Source organism: Terrapene carolina, unplaced genomic scaffold (assembly GCF_002925995.2).
Source record: "Terrapene carolina triunguis isolate 2854851 unplaced genomic scaffold, T_m_triunguis-2.0 Scaffold130, whole genome shotgun sequence".
Classification (NCBI taxonomy): Eukaryota; Metazoa; Chordata; order Testudines; family Emydidae; genus Terrapene; species Terrapene triunguis.
The window spans coordinates 38,754,449-38,774,703 of record NW_020664481.1 but is presented as its reverse complement, the minus strand read 5'-3'; the positions used below and the strand labels follow the sequence as shown (position 1 = coordinate 38,774,703).

The window sequence follows — 20,255 nt, the reverse complement described above, 5'->3', positions numbered from 1 at the left end:
CACCCCCAGGACCCCACCCCCTACCCAACCCCCCTGCTCCCTGTCCCGACCCCTATCCATACACCCCCGCCAGGCACTCACCGGCGGTGGCAGGAAGCGGAGCAGCCCGGCCCCAGCCTGCTCCACTCTGCCAGCTTCCAGCCGCAGCGCCCCGCTTCACGCCGCCAGTGAGCGTGGGGAGGTTGGGGAAAGGACACCCCCTGCCCTGTACTCACCTGCAGCGGGAAGCAGAGCACCGCAGCCCTAGCCCGCTCCACTTTCCTTGCCCCGGACCCAGCCGTGTCGCTGGGGGGGGGGGGGGGGGGCACGGCGGGGGGGCCGTGTGGGGCCGCGGAAGCGGAGCAGCCCGGCCCCAACCCGCTCCACTCCGCCAGCTCCCAGCTGCAGGTGAGTACGGGGGGCATCCTTTCCCCAACCTCCCGCACTCACCGGTGGCGGGAAGCAAAGCGCTGCGGCTGGGAGCTGACGCGCTGATCCGCCAGAGCACTGCTTTACCGCATTGTATGCGAACCCGTGTTATATCGGGTCGCGTTATATCGGGGTAGAGGTGTATTTATAAAAGGAATACACATTGTTTAATATAGACCTTTCAAACTGACAGATATTGGAAACAGTAAAGAAAGCCTCAAAATACTGAAGTACCTGGATTATTCCACGTTAGAATTATTCCACAAGAAAAAAAGTACATAGGCAAAACTTTCACAAATATACATACAATTTGGGGCATTCCCACACCTTTTACAGTGTTGCCAACTTGAGATTTCAATCACAGAATTCATAATATTTGGTGTTTTCTTAAAGCCTCAGTTTCTGGACTCGTGATTACAGAAGAATCTCAGCTTCCCTTAAAAAAAGTTTTCAAGGTTGCCAAAACCCCTAAGTGTTTGTCTACACGGCAATAAATAACCCCTGGCACAGAGTCTCAGAGCCCTGGCCAGTTGACTCAGGCTCAAACTGCAGGACTAGCAAAATTGCAGTGTAGACATTTGGGCCGGGGCTCCAGCTGAGGTCTAAATGTCTACAGTGCTATTTTACAGCACTGCAGCCTGAGCCCAAGTCAGCTGACCCAGCCCAGCTGCATCTATGCCATGGGTCTTTCGTCACAATGCAGACACACCCTAAAACTCAAACTAGAAAGCAAACAAAAACAACCAAAATGCTTTTTTTTTTTTTTAAATCTCATGATCTTTTAGTGTCCAACTCATGTTTTTTAAATGTCTGGCATTGGCAATATTCCAATTTCATAGCTTTTGAATAAGTTTGGCAGAAACACTTGTGCTAAGTTTAGTGGCGCACTGAGCGATTTATTACCTATGATAACAAGGGCTTTATTTGAGAACTGTGCCTTCTGGGCTAGTACGTGAACATTAAAATTGTGTCATTCAATATAAGGAGAATTAACCAAGTTACTTTTAATTCCCCACCCTCTCTGTCTACTATCAGAATGGCAATTCTAGAACATCCCAGCAACTATTAAGACAAAGGATGCATGCATATATAGCTTTGCCTGTAAGGAGAGATTTGAGCAGGGGCGGCTCTATGTTTTTTGCCGCCCCAAGCACGGCGGGCAGGCAGCTTTCGGCGGTGCGCCTGCAGGCAGTCCGCTGGTCACACGGATTTGGCAGCACGCCAGTGGGAAGGCCGCCGGTGCCATGCCATCGGCGTCCCCGCCGCCCAATTGCCACCGAAGACTGGCGGACCTCCCGCAGGCATGCCGCCTGCTGCCGCCCTCACAGCGACCGGTAGGCCGCCCCCGGCACACGCTTGCTGCACTGGTGCCTGGAGCTGTCCCTGGATTTGAGACACCAAGGGTAGTTGGCTCTCCCAAGTCACATGGAAACTACAAGATTGTGTGTGCGTCAGGAGTGACGGCAGCTGGAGATGCACTATTTTCCTTCCAAAGAATGACTACTTACTTTTAAAATAGCTTCCCTTTAGCATGGAGACTTTTTTGATCTAGAACAACATCAATATTATTTAATATACTTGCACTAACCTGCAGGACACAGGAATGTGAACATACAAGCCAAGATTGTTAAAAGTGACTAGTGATTTTGGGTGCTGCTGTTTGTGTGTCCATCTTGACACACCTTAAGGAGCCTGATTTTCAGAAAGTACTGAGCCTCACCCTTAAAAGTCAGACACTTAAGGAGCCAAGTTACACACCCCAAAATTACTATTCACTTTTGCAAATCTTGGCCAGAGTGTATAAAACACTGTAATGTAGAGCAAACTTTCAGTTACTGTTTCCGATGCATTAATTGCCACAATCATGGAAAGCAAATCTGGTTCCAAAAGAACAATTCTACAACTTTAGAACGCCCAGATCTTGGCACTGTGTGTTTACAACACAAGGTAGTGTGAACAGTTTATTCTTCAATGTGTTTTGGGAAGATAACTGGACAGTATTAAATTACACCCTCAGATTGCAATAAACATATCTAAATCTTACCTGAACAATAGCAGGGTCCTGAGGCAGAGAACACTGTGGCTTTGGTGGCTCACAAACAGTAAGGTCTTTAATATCACTGCCACGGAATATAATATACTCAAAGACTTCATCACGAGGTGGTATAGGACGATCTGTTGGTCTATCTTCTGTACCAAAGGAACGTACTGCAGGAGGGAAGGGGGGGGGGGAAATCAAGTCAAGAGTTTTATGTTGTTTCAGAGACCACGGTTGTATGAGATATTTATACACCCATTCTGACAGAGCCAAAGGGAAAATTTGTATCACTGATTTTCACCTCCCTATAGTTAAAACACATGCAAAACAGAGAAAATATTTTTTAATATTCACTAGGGGGCACTGTTTGTTGCCAACACACCAGAACGCCTTACAACTAATACAAGAAACAAATTGTTTATGACTTGCAAAAAACCCACAGTAGTTTAAATTTAAAGATAGAAATCTTCTTTGCCCTGTTCCACTTAGAGGTGAGCCATCATCTTTACCATCATTTGTTAACTGAAATAAGTTTTATGAGATCTGGCATTAGCTACAGAAGTGTTCAGAGAGAGAATCAATATAAGCCACAAGTGATAAACCTACTTTTGTCAGTCTAAGCCGGGGCGGGCAAACTTTTTGGCCTGAGGGCCGCATCGGGTTTCGGAAATTGTATGGAGGGCCGGTTAGGAGAGGCTGTGCCTCCCCAAACAGCCAGGCATGGCCCGGCACCCACCTCCATCTCCCCCTGTTCTCCCCCCCCGCCCTCCCAGGACTCCTTCCCCATACAACTCCCCCGTTCCCTGATAGCGCCCCCCAGGACCCCTGCCCCATCCACCCTGCCTGCTCCCTGTCCCTTGACTGCCCCCCATCACCCCATCCAACCCCTCCTCTCATTCCTGACTGCCCCCCCCCGGAACCCCTGCCCCATCCAATGCCCCCCTCTCCCTGTCCCCGGACTGCCCCGGAACCCCTGCCCCTGACTGCCTCCTGCCGCCCCATCCAACCCCCCCCTCTCCTTCCTGACTGCCCTCCGGGACCCCTGCCCCCATTCAACCCTGTTCCCCACCCTCTGACCGCCCCCCACCCCCCCATCCACACCCCCACCCCCTGACCACCACCCCAAACTCCTCTGCCCTCTATCTACTCCCTCCCTGCTCTCCACCCCCTTACTGCGCTGCCTGGCGCACTGGTGGTGCTAGAGCCGCGCTGCCCAGAGCACGAGGACAGGTGACCGGCTGGAGCCATCCACGCGACTGCGTAGAACAGAGCACCGGGTCAGGCCGGGCTCTGCAGCTGCGCTGCCCCAGGAGCTCACAGCCCCGCCGCTCAGAGTGTTGCACCGGTGGCGGGGCGAGCTGAGGCTGCGAAGGAACAGCAAGGGAGGGGCCAGGGCCGAGCCTCCCGGGGCAGGAGCTCAGGGTTCGGGTCAGGAAGGTCCCACAGCCCGGATGTGGCCCGCAGGCCAGTTTGCCCACCTCTGGTCTAAGCTGTATGATAAATTCCTACTACAAAGGTTCCTTTTCTTTCTTTTTTTTTTTTTTTAAAAAGGAGAAACTTGCTGAAAAATAGGTACTCTAGACTGACCAGCCCTTGAAAGTAAATACACACCACTAAAACAAACATTTTTATGCAGATATGCAACTAGATGAGACATCCTAGGTAAGCGGTCCTGTTCTCAGAGACCTGAAATACGTTCTGGCAGTTACATATGTTGATATCTAGATTAACAGAATAGCAAATTAAATTATGCCCCTACTACTTCATTTAAGGATCACAAGGATAAACAAGACTGACCAAAAGTGATAAAGACAAGAATATTTTTCAATGAGAAAAATCTCATTTCACATGTAAGTTATAAGCTCTATAAAAAGGAGGTGAAAAATAAGAGTCCAGAATAGATGTAATGCATATACTATTTTCCTTGTAGAGAAGGTTTAATTAACTTATTCTAAACTCATACTCATTTAAATTTAGATTAGACTGTCGACTAATTCATTGGGACGGGACTATCTTCATAAATGTATGTTTTGCGCAACCATAACACATTGAGTATTACTGTAATGTTAGTGTAAAAATTAGATTTTACACACCTAACTGAATTCCAAAAATTTTACAAGTCACCACTGCATTGACATTAGACTTCCTATTAGGTCCCCCTCTTGTTTCACCATGCATAACCCCCCACCACATATTACTAACAGGCATGGTGTGTTATCAGTTCCTTCTCCCTCATTTGTGTCCGTTCCCTCTGCCTTCAAACTTTGAGAGAAGACTAGAGGAGGGGAGGACGCAAGGCAAAGTCTTATCTCCTTCCTCCTCTTCATGTTTATATTTCTTGAGCAGGCAGTCTACTCCTGTTACCTTGGCTTCCTTACTTCTAACCCTTTGTAATCTAGCTTTTGTCCTTCCACTGAGACTGCTGTCATTAAGGTCCCTAGAGACTTCTTCCCATTGAAGTCTAAGGGCTTCCTCTCTATTCGTCATCCCAACATTGCCAGCTTCAAGTGCTCAGAAACCCTAATTCATACACCCCCAAAATTAATAGATTGATTTAAAAATAATGAGATTTTAAAATAGATTTTGGATTTTTATTTGCATTCTGGTTTTCAAGCAACTGTGAAGTCTAAAAACTTTTTTAAATGAAAGCTGAGATTCTCCAGTAATCACATGGCTCCAGGAACTGGGGGTTTAAGTAAAACACCAAATATTATTTTATTGCCAGTCTCATAATAAGAGTTACAAATTATCATCTGCACCATTGTCAACCATACCATTCCTCCTTAACTTCCACCTTCCTTGGTTTTCACAGCTTTATGTTTGACTAGTTCTCCTCATGGTCCTTCAGTATTTCCATCTTCTCTCCATTTCTAGTCTCCAGTATACCACTGATTTTTGTCCTGCCCCCTGTCCTCTCTCATCCCCATGTCTACAACTTAAACTCAAGTCATCTAACCATCTTCAAAGAGCTTCAATTACAATAGTTATTTCTCCACCCAACCTCTCCGTGTCCATTTAGACCCCTGAGGCATCAGATAGCACTTCTTGGAACTAGAAGAATTCTATTAAGTTATAAAAGGAAAATTATGCCACTCCAAAAACTATGCTGTTAGTCTTAGTATATTTATGTAGGCATTTTATAACAATTATTTGTTTCAGCCAAATGTGCACTGAACTAAATAAGGTTCACGGCTATGCAATCCCTAGAATCTTTTTTTATTATTAATTTTAAGAGATGGTTAACACTTGCCACCCTTCTGTCCTGTGAGCAGTAGTTGAATTTTACTTTTTTTGTTAGGAGCACTTGGATATGCACACTATCTGGTACGGATGATTTATTTAACCTATTCCATTTGCTAAGCACTTTCTCTCTAGACTTCAGTCTCAGAAAATGTCCCAAAAGTAGGCATGTCCTTAACATCCTTTATTGTGAAGGCCAACATACAAAAAAAATAATTTAGCTTGTCTACTTCAATTACTCCCCAGCAAGCCAGTAGACCAGAGATTCTCAGCACATAACTTATTACAAAATTCTGAATAAACCAATCTGAATGTCCTCTGCACTCCAAAGACACTGAGCTGGTTGGCTAATTTTAAAAATTGATCTGGATTAATAACTGTTCTGATAGTCCACAATTTCCCATCATTTTAATGCAGTGAGCTGTGATCACCCACTTCAAACAGATTCTATTCCTGGGGGAATTCTGCACCATAAAATTAAAAATTCTGCACACTACATCTTAAAATTCGGCAAAATCCTGTGTATTTTATTTGTCAAAACAACAATATAATCACACTAGTTTCAATTTTGGTAATTTATTTCATAATACCGGTCAGCAATTATGTCTTTAACAATACAGACAAATGAAAAAGATTCAGAAAATGTTTTTTTGACAAACAGATTCCTTACTAGGCATATACATACATAACTCTGAGTAATAATTCATTTAAACTACAATACAGCACTCGACCCAAAGTTTAAGAATCTGAAGTGCCTTCCAAAATTTGAGAGGCATGAGGTGTGGAGCATGCTTTCTGAAATCTTAAAAGAGCAACACTCCGAAGCGGAAACTACAGAACCTGAACCACCAAAAAAGAAAATCAACCTTCTGTTAGTGGCATCTGACTCAGACGATGAAAATGAACATGTGTGGGTCCGCACTGCTTTGGATTGTTATCGAACAGAACCAATCATCAGCACGGACACATGTCCTCTGGAATGGTGGTTGAAGCACGAAGGGACATATTTACATGCGAGATGTGCTAAAGATTCATAACTTGTGACACCGGCTACAACAGTGCCATGAGAATACCTGTTCTCACTTTAGTGACATTGTGAACAAGAAGCGGGTAGAATTATCTCCTGCAAAAGTAAACAAACTTGTTTGTCTAAGCGATTGGCTGAACAAGAAATAGGACTGAGTGGACTTGTAGGCTCTAAAGTCTTACAATCTTTTGTTTTTGAGTGCAGTTATTTTTTTGTACATAATTCTACATTTATAAGTTCAACTTTCATGATAAAGATTGCTCTACAGTACCTGTATTAGATGAATTGAAAAATACTATTTGTTATGTTTTTACGGTGAAAATATTTGTAATCAAAAATATAAAGTGAGCACTGTACACTTTGAATATATTTGAAAATGTAGAAAACATCCAAAATATTTAAATAAATAGTATTCTATTAATTTTTTTAATGGCACGATTAATCACAATTAATTTTTTTCATCGCTTGACAGCCCTAATTAGAACTAAATACAATAGGAGTATAAATAGACAACCAGATTAAGACATTGTGTTTCAGTAACAAGAATAGGTGAAGAAATTGCTACTAAAGAACAAAACAAAAGATCTCAGAGAAGAAGTAAGCAGGACATGCTAGAAAAGGGCAGGAAAGAAGAACATACGTGATGTTTTTGAGCAAGCACTACACAAAAACGCCAAATTGTCCTGAAATAACTCGCATAAAGAAAAGGTCAGAAAACAGTTTCTGCCTGATTGTCCAATCCAAGGGTTGGGTTATCCCCACTCTGCAGAACTGTTCATCCTCCCTATCAATCTCAAAAGATCCACAGAGGCCCTGTGCCTCTGTACTACTTCAAGAACTGTGCTGCCTCCTGGAGAGCTGCTAATGCCTCCTCTTCATCCTCTGTGATTAGTGAGCCTACATAAACTAAATACTGATCAGTTCGAATAACTTATGCTGTGAATCCCCTCTGGGAAGAGGGCGTGATGATGCAGCAAAGGGGACCATCCCCTGACCCTGCTTCCTTCCCCATGCACACAGCCAAATCCCTGCAGATGTGCTTCTGTGGAATCAGGTGGAAGATGCAATAGATCAAGTACTCTTCCCCTCCCACTGCTTTTGCCCCCTTCCACTTACATAAAGAGAGGGGAGCCTCTGGCTTTTAGTTGGCAGGTTTCTTGATGTTTTGTTATTGGCTGATTTTGCATACAATGACTTTGAACAGAACTACTAGAACAGAACACACACAACTAAAAACTGAGGACACTGTTCCTAAACCTTACTGTCTTCCTCTCCCCATTTCTGTCTTTCATATCAGCCTTGCCTTGCAAATTTCAGACATGTTCAACTCTGCACATTCCCATCCCACCGCTGTTTCATTATTCATTTAGAGTCTGCAAAAACTGTAAAGTGTAACTAAACATAATATTTAGAGCTCATAATGCATTTGTATTATGTCGCTGACTCTAAATGTGGGCCTGTTTTCTCCTTATATATTTTGTTTATCAATGACTGAATAAAGCAGTGATCTTGTGTTTGTATAAAATATTCAGAGTTTTCTGGGTAAGAAAATTTACATTTAAATTCTAGTCTCAGTTGAAAACATTACGTTTTAGATTTTGCAATCCTAGCATATAAATATAGGTTCCATAACACCAGACAGCATTAGCATTCACAGAGGTCTTTTTAGGGATGGTAAAACACAAACATGAAAAACTAACATTCCATGCAGAAGACAAAATTTATTTAATACAGAGCGACTTGACTACATGGTGCATTGGCGTATGACATGCTGGTGCATCCTAACTGTCTATGTGGACGCTTGCTGGTGCACACTAAAAGTTCCCTAATACGAGCTGATGTAGTCCTGTTTCAAACAGTACTACATCAATGTACATTAGGGAACTTTTAGTGCATGCCAGCAATGTCCACACAGGCAATTAGTGCACGACATGTGATGCACACTCAAATACCATTTAGACAAGCCCTGTTAGTGCTTCCCATAAAAAGAGTTTATTTACCAGTCAGTTCACATTGAAGCATGATGTATTTACAATAAATACTCTCAGCAGCAATCCAACACACAAATCTAGGCTATTAGAATAGAGTAGGCCTTAGCTTACTTTGAACTATATTGTTCATGATTGCACTATTAACACAAAACCTTAACTCCAACTCCATACTTCTCTATGGGAAAATACACACACTTCACCAGTATGAATGTTTATGTTGCCAATATTACAGTTTAGGTTTTGCATTAAAGTGCAATTATGTGGCATGTGTATTTGTTTTACTGCATACTTTGGATGTGTATGAGACTTATTTATAGAGGTGGAGTCTGTCAGTGAAAGTAATGAACATGAAGAGATTAATATGTGTTGAAGGGGAAGCATGGTCTGGCAGACAAGACACCTAGGGGGGTCTATCCTCTGTTCTACCATCCACTTGCTGTATAACTTTGGGCAAGTCACTTCCTTTCTTTGTGCCTCCATTTACCCTCCCAGCTTTTGGCCTGTCTATTCAGACAGAACTCTTTGGGGGCAGGGACCCTCTCTTACTGTGTTTTTGTACAGATCCTATCACAAAGAGGCCCCTCAATCTCAGTTAGGCTCTACTGTAACACAAACACTACATGAAGATTTCCTCACTTTGAAGGGTTTGTCATGTGCTGCCTTTAAGCAACTAGCTTTTTAAATGAAGTTCTCTTTGGAAGATTAAATAGGTAACAGAATCTGAGCACAAAGCAAAAAGACTAAAAAAATGTACATTGTAATAATATCTTACTAGGAATTAGTCTTCATTGAAGTTAGCTTTGTGTCACTAGAAAGATTAAATTGTAGAGTGCCAAAAGATAACCTGGGAGGAGCAGAACAGACTTTGAGCTCTCTACAGCTCCCTTGATGGAAGACATCACCTAAAACTGCATCCTGCCTCCAGATGAAGATGCATTGTTTCACAGACAAACATGGACTTAAAGGGAAACAGACGGTAGACGTGAAAAAGTAGCATACCCTATTTATTACCCTTGCCTAAGTCCGGCTAGGGAGGCCATGGGCAAATCCATTGACAATTTCTGCTGCCGATTTTTAATTATTTAAAAAGTGAACTAAAATGTCATTCACTGTCAATACCCGCAAATGCTCTCTACTTTAATGTGGGTTATGGGAAACGCAGAGAATTCATCCTATTTTTGAGTTAAATACTGCAATCAGTTTATAGCAGGTTTCTTGTAGTTGAGGTATTGTTAGGCTTCACTTGTAATCCTAAACCTAGTTTACAGTACTCCCTTAAAAATGGCTTAATGGGCTGAGAAAAAGAAAGGTTTACTTTTTGGAGTCCAGTGTGACTGATTAAAAGCAAAATGTCTTGGTCATTATATAACACCATGTACAGTAACAACAGTCATCAAGAAACATTAACAAAGTACGACTTTGATCCTACCAAAATTATGCACATAAACTACTTGTGCATGAAGTTGTCAATGGGGGCTACTCACGTGTGAGAAGGGATGTGCATAAGTCTTTGTATGATCAGAACCTAAATCTCTAATACTGCTTTGGTCTTAGAGTTGCAGTAAGTATAAGACTAGAAAAAACTCAGGTGAAGTACCTTATTCTAATTCTCAAGTCAGTGATCAGAAACTGAGGGCCAGTTCCTCAGTTGTGGCTGAGTAGCACTCTGAGCACTGAGGAAGAGAAGCAGTACAAATGAGATGTTTGAGGTTCCTCTATCCATGGTAAATTATTTTTTAAAGTAAAACGGTCTATTACATTTCACTCTGAGTACGAGATGCCTCATGCAAGATGTATCTAGCTTCCCTTCCCATTTTATTTCTTGAGTCAGCCAGTAAGATAGTTTACAAACATTTAGAAATAAGAATAAATTGATTTTTATGTAGCTTAATAGTCTGCAGCAAGTTGGGAGCTGGTTTCTGAAGACTGACAACTGGAGATGGTACTAGCATAGCATGATCATAACAGTTTAGTAATGCCATAGAGACTAAGTGCAAGTACCTAGAATATATCATTAGAGGCAGTAGCCTCTGCATGGCTGAAGTTGCAAACAGATTTCATTACAAAATACTGTGGCTCAGAAATGTGGTTAAATCTGAAAATTCTCAGATTTACTCAAAGCAGAGCAGAATATTTTTTTTTGAGAACAATATTTATCAAATATTGAGGAAAGGTAATCAGAAATTAGCCTAATTTAAAATACACTTTTGTCTATCATTTGTTTTCCTCTAGCTCAAACTGCTTTAAGCTTTCCTCATAGCTAAATCTCATGCATCAAGTGTATATTAAGAAACAGATTCTAACTAAGCAAAGTTTTGTTGTTTATCTTTTGGGGCCCAGTCCTGCTGCCACTGACTTCAATAGGAGTTTTCTGCTATTATTTCAACAGCAGCAGGATCAGGCATTGTGTGAGGGAGTACACTGCCCTCTACTGGCTAACTGCAGCATAGGAAAACACCTTTATGTGCTAATATCTATCAGAACTCTTCTTTTTAACACATGTGGTAGAGCTTGAGTTTTTGATAGCTAAAGGATCAGGGTTCTAGTTCTCTGCCAGAGTGTTTTAGAATGGACAGAAGACAATCTCTCCCTAGTTAAAGGTTGCAGTCTGTCCAATTCTCAGCCCACACTGTTATTTTGGCTTAAAAATGGCTTATTTTGGTTTAGCTTAAAACAATTTTTAACTGACAAACAAAACTGAAATAAGAATATCCAATATAGCCTTTTTCACCAGTTTAAAACACTGAACTTAAACCGGTGCAACTTTCTTGTGTAGATGAGACTCAATCTAGATAAGAGTAACATGAGGCTGGCTGGATGGGATGACGCAACTGGAAGAAACATTTGATGCAGGCCGTCCATCTGCCTTTTTGGCCAGGATTTGCAACAGGGGGTTCCAGTTAAGAGTTCCGGCTGCTACCAGCTCTGGTGGCTGCTACTGCCACATAGGGATATAAATATTGTTTAAAAAGTTAACTGCTTAAATGATTAAAATTATATCATTTAACTGGTTAACCGATTAAAGGGAGGGGGTTGGGGCTGCTCTGGCCAGCCCAGGGTTGGGGGGGTTAAAGCTTAGGCTGGGTTAACGGTAAGACTAATACTTACCAGTTAACTGTTTAATATTTTACACCCCTACTGCCAAGTCAGGTTTTTTACATCTGTGGATGATTAGAGGGTTGCACCCATTTCTTTCAGATGTGGACCTTGCAACAATCACTGTCACTTCAAGATTAGATGACTGCAACACATTCTAAAGAGGCTAAGTCTTAAAATCCATTCCAAAACTGCAGCTAGTCCAGAACTCAGCAGCCTGCTTGTTATCAGTATTTCTCTTTGTGAGCATATTAACCTCAGGCTCTATGGCCTGGAAGGGCTCACACAGATTTTGATGTACAAAATCCTAAGTGGCCTGAGACCAACCCCTCTAAGAGACTGGCTTTCTCTCTGTAACATACTGTCACAGTTGAGGTCAGTAGACATGCCCAACTTGGAACCCCCTTAGTGAGAGAGAAAGTTGATAGATACCTGAGCCTTTGGAATTTGTTTCCTGTGTTGGTACATAACTACATATTTGTTAACACTCAGGGTGTGCCACAAGGCCCAACTTTTCTCCCTCAACTATAAGGAGACAGGTAGGGATGGACAGCAGTGCTGTGGACCTTTGGTGAGGATTTTGTGGAGTGTTTAATTGGTTAGATTTATATTTGATTCGATCTCAGGATATCTGACGTGTTTATTTCTAAATGATTGCGATGGGTGACAAGAACATTGGATGGGCACTCTATTATTGCACAGTAAAAAAAAAATCCCAACTAAATAAAGCTCAGAAGCAAAGTACAGCTCAACATAAATATGGCAAAATCTGGACCATACTGAATATGCGTTTCCTGTCAGGCATGCACTGAAAAAGCCATTATTAGTTTGGCCAGCACTGCTCACTCCTTTAACAATCTGTCCCACTCACAGCGTAAGTAAATATAGACTGTAAGCTCCCTGGGGCAGAGACTATCTTGAGTGTTTATACATGGAATCACAGTCTAGGAGTCCTTAGGTACCACTGCAGTATAAATAACTTATGTCTATTTATCTTTCACTTACTGCAATCTTAGCTGTTACTTTTAATGAACAGATGAATTCAATGTGATATTAAATTGATGGCATCACTTTATGTGGAAAAAAGGTTTACCTGTTTAACATCATGAACTACGGTATTTTATAGCAACTTTGGCCCCAATTCTGCATACTCTTATTCATATGCTTGAAGTTCAACATGTGTTGCATGTATATAGTATTGGGACTATTTTTCTTTGCATGTTAGCTATTTAGAGCTCAGTTTTGCATGAGCTGTCATCCAATGTGAACTTTCACCAAAGCCAATGGGAGTTGAAGCAATTAAACTACTATAAGAAACGGAGTAGACAGGCGTATAACATTTAATAAGTGCCTTTAATCCAATGACATGCAACACTGAAGACAAAGGATAGTACATACTTCAGAGGGCAACACATGCCACACACACACAAAAAAAAAAAAAAAATTTTCAAAACCTTTTAAATTATTTGATTACACAGGAAGCTATTTTTCTTTTTTTCTAACAGGGAAAAAAATCTCTCTGTCATTTAATTTGTATTATTTAAACAAGATTTTCAAGAGATGTAGTTCATACGAAAACTATAGCAAAATACATTTGTATTTTAAAGCAGATAGTACACGCTGAAAGAGACCAACCTCAATTTTCTACTTGCATAAATTCATTTTCAAGACCCATGTTCTGTGTTCAGAGAACACCATATGAAACAAACTACCACCACACCTGGCAAGTCCCATCACAGATGCTTTCTTCTCACTGTGTGCACTAAAATCCATGGACTCCAGACATCCCCCCACGCTGCCTAAAGCCCTCTATTCTCTCACACATCACAAATATAGGTACCCTTCATATAGCCCAAGGATTCTGCTACACTTGGGGTATGTCTATACTACCCGCCGAATCGGCGGGTAGCGATCAATCTATCGGGGATCGATTTATTGCATCTTAGTGTAGACGCAATAAATTGATCCCCGATCACTCTGCCGTCGACTCCGGAACTCCACCACGGCGAGAAGCGGAGTAGACAGGGGAGTGGCGGCTGTCGATCCCGCGCCGCGAGGATGCGAAGTAAGTGATTCTAAGTCGATCTAAGATACGCAACTTCAGCTACCTATTCTTGTAGCTGAAGTTGCGTATCTTAGAGCAATTCCCCCCCCCGTGTAGACCAGGCCTTGGTGTTGTTTTCCCCTCCTCCTATAACTAAACTATAGTTGTATGTAAAGTAAATAAGGTTTTTAAAATGTTTAAGAAGCTTCACTTAAAACTAAATTAAAATGCAGAGCCCCCCAGACCGGTGGTCAGGACCCTTGCAGTGTGAGTGCCACCAAAAATCAGCTCGTGTGCCATAAGTTGCCTACCCCTGATCTACAGGATCCCCTTCTAGAAGATCTCAACCCTTTCTCCCCACCCTCACCCATTCAGCAATGCTGTGAAGTTCTGTATCAAAGGTATATCGGATCCCCTCCTAGAAGACTTCATCCATTAGTCCAGGATACAGGCCCCTAAGCCTTTGGTCCCTTTAAGCTTTAGCTAACGCCCTGATGGAATACTTAGTGCGGATGTACAGGCTTCCCTTATGCATATCATTGATACTATCCCCCCAATCTTCCTTGTGCTCTTATCCTGGACTCTTCGTTCACAATATACAGGTCCACTTAATAGTCAATTCCCTCTGCCTTCTCCCTAATTCAGGGCCAGCCCCACAAAACTGTAGGCTTCCTCAGAGTAGAGAATCCCTGCTCCGTTTCTCACCAAACACCAGTTTTGCCTCACTAGCACACAATACAAAAACTCACCGAGTTCCTGCACCACCTTTGCCACCGCCCCTCACCCAGCCCCAACTCCACGGTGAAATTATTGGTCCCAGTGGCCCCACAGCGCATCTCCCTTTCTCGGCTTCCCCCGTAGCCTCAGTCCGGGCCAGCTCTACAGAGAGCTCTGCCAACAGCGGGCAGGAGCCCTCGTAGCAGCTTTTGAATCTGATTCCCTGACTGCCCCCCCAACTCCTACCTCCGCACCCTCCGCCACTGGGGGCGCTGCACCGCCAGGGAACGAGGCTGCAGCGCCCCCCAGGCCCCTGCTCCACTTCCCTCGGCGGCCCCTCACCTCTGGCCAGTGCCAGTGTGGAGTCCCGGTCCTTTCATAGCGTAAAGTGGGCCGCCGCTCCGCGCTCCTCTCCCTCATTAGCCAGCGCCACGGGGGAGCTCTGGGTGGCTCGTCTCCCCCCACCCGTAGCGGGCCAGAACTCCCGAGGCCGCGGCCGTCCGCTCGCCATCCTCCCCCCCTCTCCCCCGAGCCCCTTACCCTTGGCCAGCGCCACGGTGGAGTTTTCGGTGTCGATGGTGTACAGGATCCCTTCATAGCGGATCTCGGCCTTGGAGATGAGGCTGATCTTGCTGCCGATGTAGGGCGTCCCCCCGCTCATGGCGCCGGCTCCCCGGACAGGGACCCCCTTTGCCGAGCGCTCCTGAGGCCGGACACGGGCGGCTAAGCGAACCCCCTCACAGCCCGAGCGGGCACTCCACTGCTCTAAGTTTAGGCGCGAGCGCGTGTTGACTATTCAGCGACCGCTCCCCCCACGCAGGCTCCTCAGCACAACCCCCGTCGAAGGCAGTCCAAAGCTGCCAACATGGCCGCCGCCTTCATCTTCCCTCAGAGCCTCCCCCTCTCCGTCCCAGGCCGCGAAATGGATGCCGGGAACAGAGCGATCTCGCGATAGCCGCAGCCTCACAGGGGCGGGGGGAGGGAGAAGCTCTGGGGCTGGGAGAAGAGGGGCTGCAGAGGGGAAAGTGGGATAGAGAGGAAAGGATTTGTGGAGAGGTGTAATGAACGGATTGTGCTTATAAAGTGTGGAGTCCGCCATGCATTAGACTGTAAATACACTTTTCGGTGCACACATCGCATGTGTCCTGCTGCACACGCTGCATCGCACTTTGTTTGAGTGGCCTTGAATGACATCATTTGCAATTTCATTTCACTTGCATCACTCCTGAGCGTGTTTGTCTGCCACGCTGGAGGCGTGTCACGCGTTGGCTTTTAGCCCATGGGAGAAACAACAACAACATGTGAAATACTTTGGCTTTGCTGAGAGGCAAGCCACCGGCCACGAAATGCCACTCTCTCTCACACACATCTTAATAAGCAATCGCCACTATTCATGCTGGAATTCTGCGTGGGCACCTGGGTGGGGCTAAGTGGTTCTCATTCCAGGATTAGGGCCTTGGCTCTCTCACTTATGATGTGTTAACCTGAACAAGTTAAAAGGAAATACCAACCAGTTTGTTCAACAGCATGAACATTTTAAAGTACTTTTCCATGTTTATAAACTTTGAAATGTATTTGAAAATAAAGTTTACAGTGACAGGAATAACTATTACATAAAACAAGTCCAACATATACACAAATCATATGTGCTTCATTACAGGTCTGTTTTAGATGTCTGGCTAATTTTATGAAGTGCAGACCTAAGGACCAATCCTGTAAACACTTATGCACGTGCTTAACTTTACCTATGTGAATAAGCACTTTGACATCAATGTGACTTAGGGTTACCATACGTCCGGATTTTCCCGGACATGTCCGGCTTTTTGGGATTCAAATCCCTGTCCGGGGGGAAATCCCAAAAAGCCAAACATGTCCGGGAAAATCCGGCGCCGCTGGGCCGGGGGCTGGCCCGGGGCGCTGGGCGGCCGGGAGCTGGGGGTGCTAGGGGGCGGGACTATCTTCATAAATGTATGTATATATTATATTGTCATAAAAAGGATAAAGTGGACCAGTTAAACGGAGGCAGAAAATCTAAATTAATGTTTTACAGATTACCCACTCATACATATACTTTAAACCTTTAATTAAAACTTGTTCCTTTTTTAAGCTCTAAAAATTCATAGAATAAATTGTGATTTGCAACCCTCTGTATAGACACTTCTTTAAGAATGGCTTATTTTGGTTTAGTTTCACCCAATTTCTAAGGGGTTGTCTACACACTGTTTTTGTACTGCTTTAACTATATTGGTTTAGATGCAGATGTAGTTAGTGGTACAAACTAGTTTGGCTGCAGTTATACTGATATAAACATGCTTTTCGTAGTATAGCTTATTCTACATGTTAAGTTATACCAGTATAAGCAGCTTAATAATGGTATTACTGTATGCACACACTGTATTGTACTGATTTAAATACACTGATATGAAATCATGCCCTTAAGTGAAATAATTCCGTATAAAAATAAATCAGTATAAAAACTGTGGTTAAACCAGGCCTAATTGATTTAACTATACTGAAACAAGTCTGGTTTAAACTGAAATAAGAGTGTCCACAAGAGCCTTTTGCACCAGTTTAATTAAATCCATTTAAAATCACACCTTTAGTTAAACAAGAGTAAGAAAACAGATGGTGCCTTATGTCTTATCTACATGTCTCATTCTCTTACCTGCTGTTAATCAGTTTATTAATTTACCATTCACACATGACATATTTGTTCGTTTCCCCCAACACATTTATCAGTTCTCTTCACCCACTTCATCAATTCTCTCTCATGAAAATGCCAGTTTTCTCCCTAGTTCCATCAAATCCTCCTGTTATTAGCAGTAGCCACCTCAGCATCTCTCCCAGTTGGGCCTCTTCTCCTCGCTGCTTCAGTTGTAGTATTATGGTGTTATGACCTACAGCAGGGCTTGACATTTTCCCATTAGTGCTGCTCAGATATTTGTCCTCTATGGAAAGGACAAATATTTCCATTCCTATGCTTGGGAAGTGGACTGCCTCACCCAGACAAGAACCCTTCCCAGATTAAAAAATGTCTATATAAAATATTAATTGCATTATTTTTTCCCTGTGAAGAAAAGGCCAATACCTGCCTCCTTTCAACATAAACTGTCACAAAATCCCTCACCTCCTTCCAACACACACACACCTCTTATGAACTTTTTGATAAAGGCCCTGATCCTACAAACACCTATGAACATACGGAAAGTCAGTGGGACTGCTAGGCTGGCAGTTGAACTTTGGCTGGCTTCACAAGATCTATCAGAGTAGGGCTCACCTTATATATCAACTTGGTGTGAATGAAAAATAAGGATATTCCCATTCCCAAAGAAAAATCTTTCTTACAAAAATAAAATTGAACGTTTGTTTGAAAGGAGTACAAAACACAAAAGGAATGGTCAGTCTGGTAGGGAAGAGTCCTGGTTCCATTAAGGAAGAAATTGTGTATTCTTATTTGGGCCTTAGAAAAAGGGGGAATTTCTATACTCCTCAAAAAGAGAGAAATTAGAGCTTTTGGGTCTAACCTCAGTTACTCTGTTCCTTGACTTGGGGCAGAAATGGAGGGGGAGGAAAGGTGGCTTTCCTGGTGCATTCCTGACTCCCTCTATTCTTAGGCCATTGAGGGGGTCTGCTTTAGAGCTATTTTAACTTTCATGCTCTACTTCTTAAGGCCCCTTTTGAAATAGCTGTACTGTAGTGTGCTCCAGCCGTACCCTCCTTTGTATCCCTGACATGTCCCCCATCCGTAGGGGCTGGGAACATGGTTCGAGTAGAACTATTAGGTCAGTTCTATGATGGCTACAAAGGCCTCCTGAACAAGGGGGATCTCAGGCAGCCATGTTTTCCCCATTTGAAGTCCCTTTATGTGGTCAGAGTGGTGTAATGGTAAGGAGTTGTACTGTAACCTAGAATCAGGCTCGCTTTTTTTCCTCTTTGAAGTCTGCTGTTTACACCAGTGGAGAGGCAGAATACATCCTGTGAGCCCTACAATGGAATTTCTTATGTTTATAAACAATAAAATATGACTTGTTTTCTAGGTATTCTATTAATTTGAGGGTGAGGTTGGGTAAAAAAAAAATTTCTAACAGTAGTAGAGTGCATACTAAAGTACTGAATTTGCCAGTTGGGGATCACTGCATAATCAGCCTAATTAAAAAAGGGATGTCAAACTCATTCTGTGGAGAGGGCTGAATTCTATTTTTAATGAGGGCTTGTGGGCTGGGGTGTATATTTGGGACTCTATGCTATCCTCAAACCACAGCAGAACTCCCTCTAACATGGGGGAAGGTTTAAATAAACGTAAGGATTGAATACTGGCCTTTAAGTAGTAAACTACACTTAACTACAAAAGTTAACTAAACTTTTGATTATCACTCTTTATTTTGTTAAAGTTAAAATATATTTCTGTGATGACTGCTATTTTTACCTTCTTTTCCTATCCTCCTGAAAGAAAAACTATTAATCGTGTTTTCAGCATTCAGAGTCTACAAAGAGAAAATGCCCTGCCTTTTAGCTCATTTCATAGCAAGTGGATAACTTATTTGAGAGTTGGAGGACATCCTGATGCAACTAGTGCTTAGTTTTCCAGCACATAAAGGATTCTGACTGAGAACATGACATAAAATCTTCCTGTCGTGGCACAGCAGAGCCAAAGAAGAGAGAGACTTAAGTGCTAGAGCTCTGCCTTCCTTCTGTTGGTGGTGCATGTCCTCACCAGAAGTGCTTCTACCAACTTGAGGGACAGTGCTGTGAACTCCAAACCTGGCTCACAGCTGGGGCTTTCACCCCGGGTGAGTTGGGGGCTCCAGCTGGGAGCCTGGCCACCATTGGGGCTCTCAGCACCACACGGAGCTCACTGCCAAGAGCCTGGCTGCCCCCGGCTCCTTGCTTCCCCCCATCTTGGGGAGCCCCAGGGGGCAGCTGGGCTCCCAGTGTGGAGTCATGAGTCTGGAGCATTGTGTGGAGTCGAGAGCCCGGGCAATAGCTGGATGCACAGCTGGCGCCCTCCACCTCTCCAGGGGTGACAGCCTCAGCTGTGAGCAGAGCTTGGGGTTCACAGTAGGGAACCTACCCGCCTTTCTTGTCCATTTCAGAGCTCCAGTGGAGCTGTGAAACTGACAAGAATGACAGCAAACAGCCAATGTAAGTAAAGCAGTGTCTACACAGACACTGCGTCGACCTACACAGACATGAGCCCCATGCCTCTCATGGAGGTGGAGTTATGTCAGTGCAATAGGGCACTTACATCGGCTGCAGCAAGGCTGTAATTAGATAGATATATGCTGCCTTACATGGACCTAACTTTGTAGTGTAGACCAGGTGCTTTGGGCAGGGCCATGAATGAGGTGGCCTAGCTGGTGAGATGCGCTGCTCATCTTGGCGGCAGGCGTAAGCCCCCAGCTATTGGGGTGACACCAGGGAGGGCTACAGGAATTTGCAGATGGAGAGTGCAACCACAGTGACCAGAAGCTGTCTACAGGTAAACCCCCAGTGACCCACACAGGAGAGCGGACGAGGCAGGCAGCAAGTGAGAGCGAGAGGAGCCCCAGGCTGCAGCACAAAGCGACTCGCACTGCTCTGCCCTCCCTGCCTCAGCCAGGCTCGGCCCCTCTAAGCGGGAGGAGGAGGCCGACCCCTCCCAGAATGCCTCGCGCGCGGCGGAAGCCGGGCGCGCCTGTGAGCTGAGCGGCCGGC

At 43.9% G+C, this 20,255-nt stretch overlaps 1 protein-coding gene across 2 annotated transcripts in view; it reads right to left on the bottom strand.

The window, feature by feature from the left end:
• LSM14A (LSM14A mRNA processing body assembly factor) overlaps positions 1-15,449 on the bottom strand; it is a 33,257-nt gene extending 17,808 nt beyond the window's left edge. For both annotated transcript variants that reach the window (XM_024195882.3, XM_024195883.3), the window contains exons 1-2: positions 15,102-15,449; positions 2,453-2,616 (exon numbers count right to left, since the gene is read on the bottom strand). In XM_024195882.3, the coding sequence (XP_024051650.1) occupies positions 2,453-2,616; positions 15,102-15,222 (285 nt within the window). In that variant the 5' untranslated portion in view covers positions 15,223-15,449. The remainder of the gene's footprint in view (positions 1-2,452; positions 2,617-15,101) is intronic.
• Positions 15,450-20,255: the final 4,806 nt, after the last annotated feature.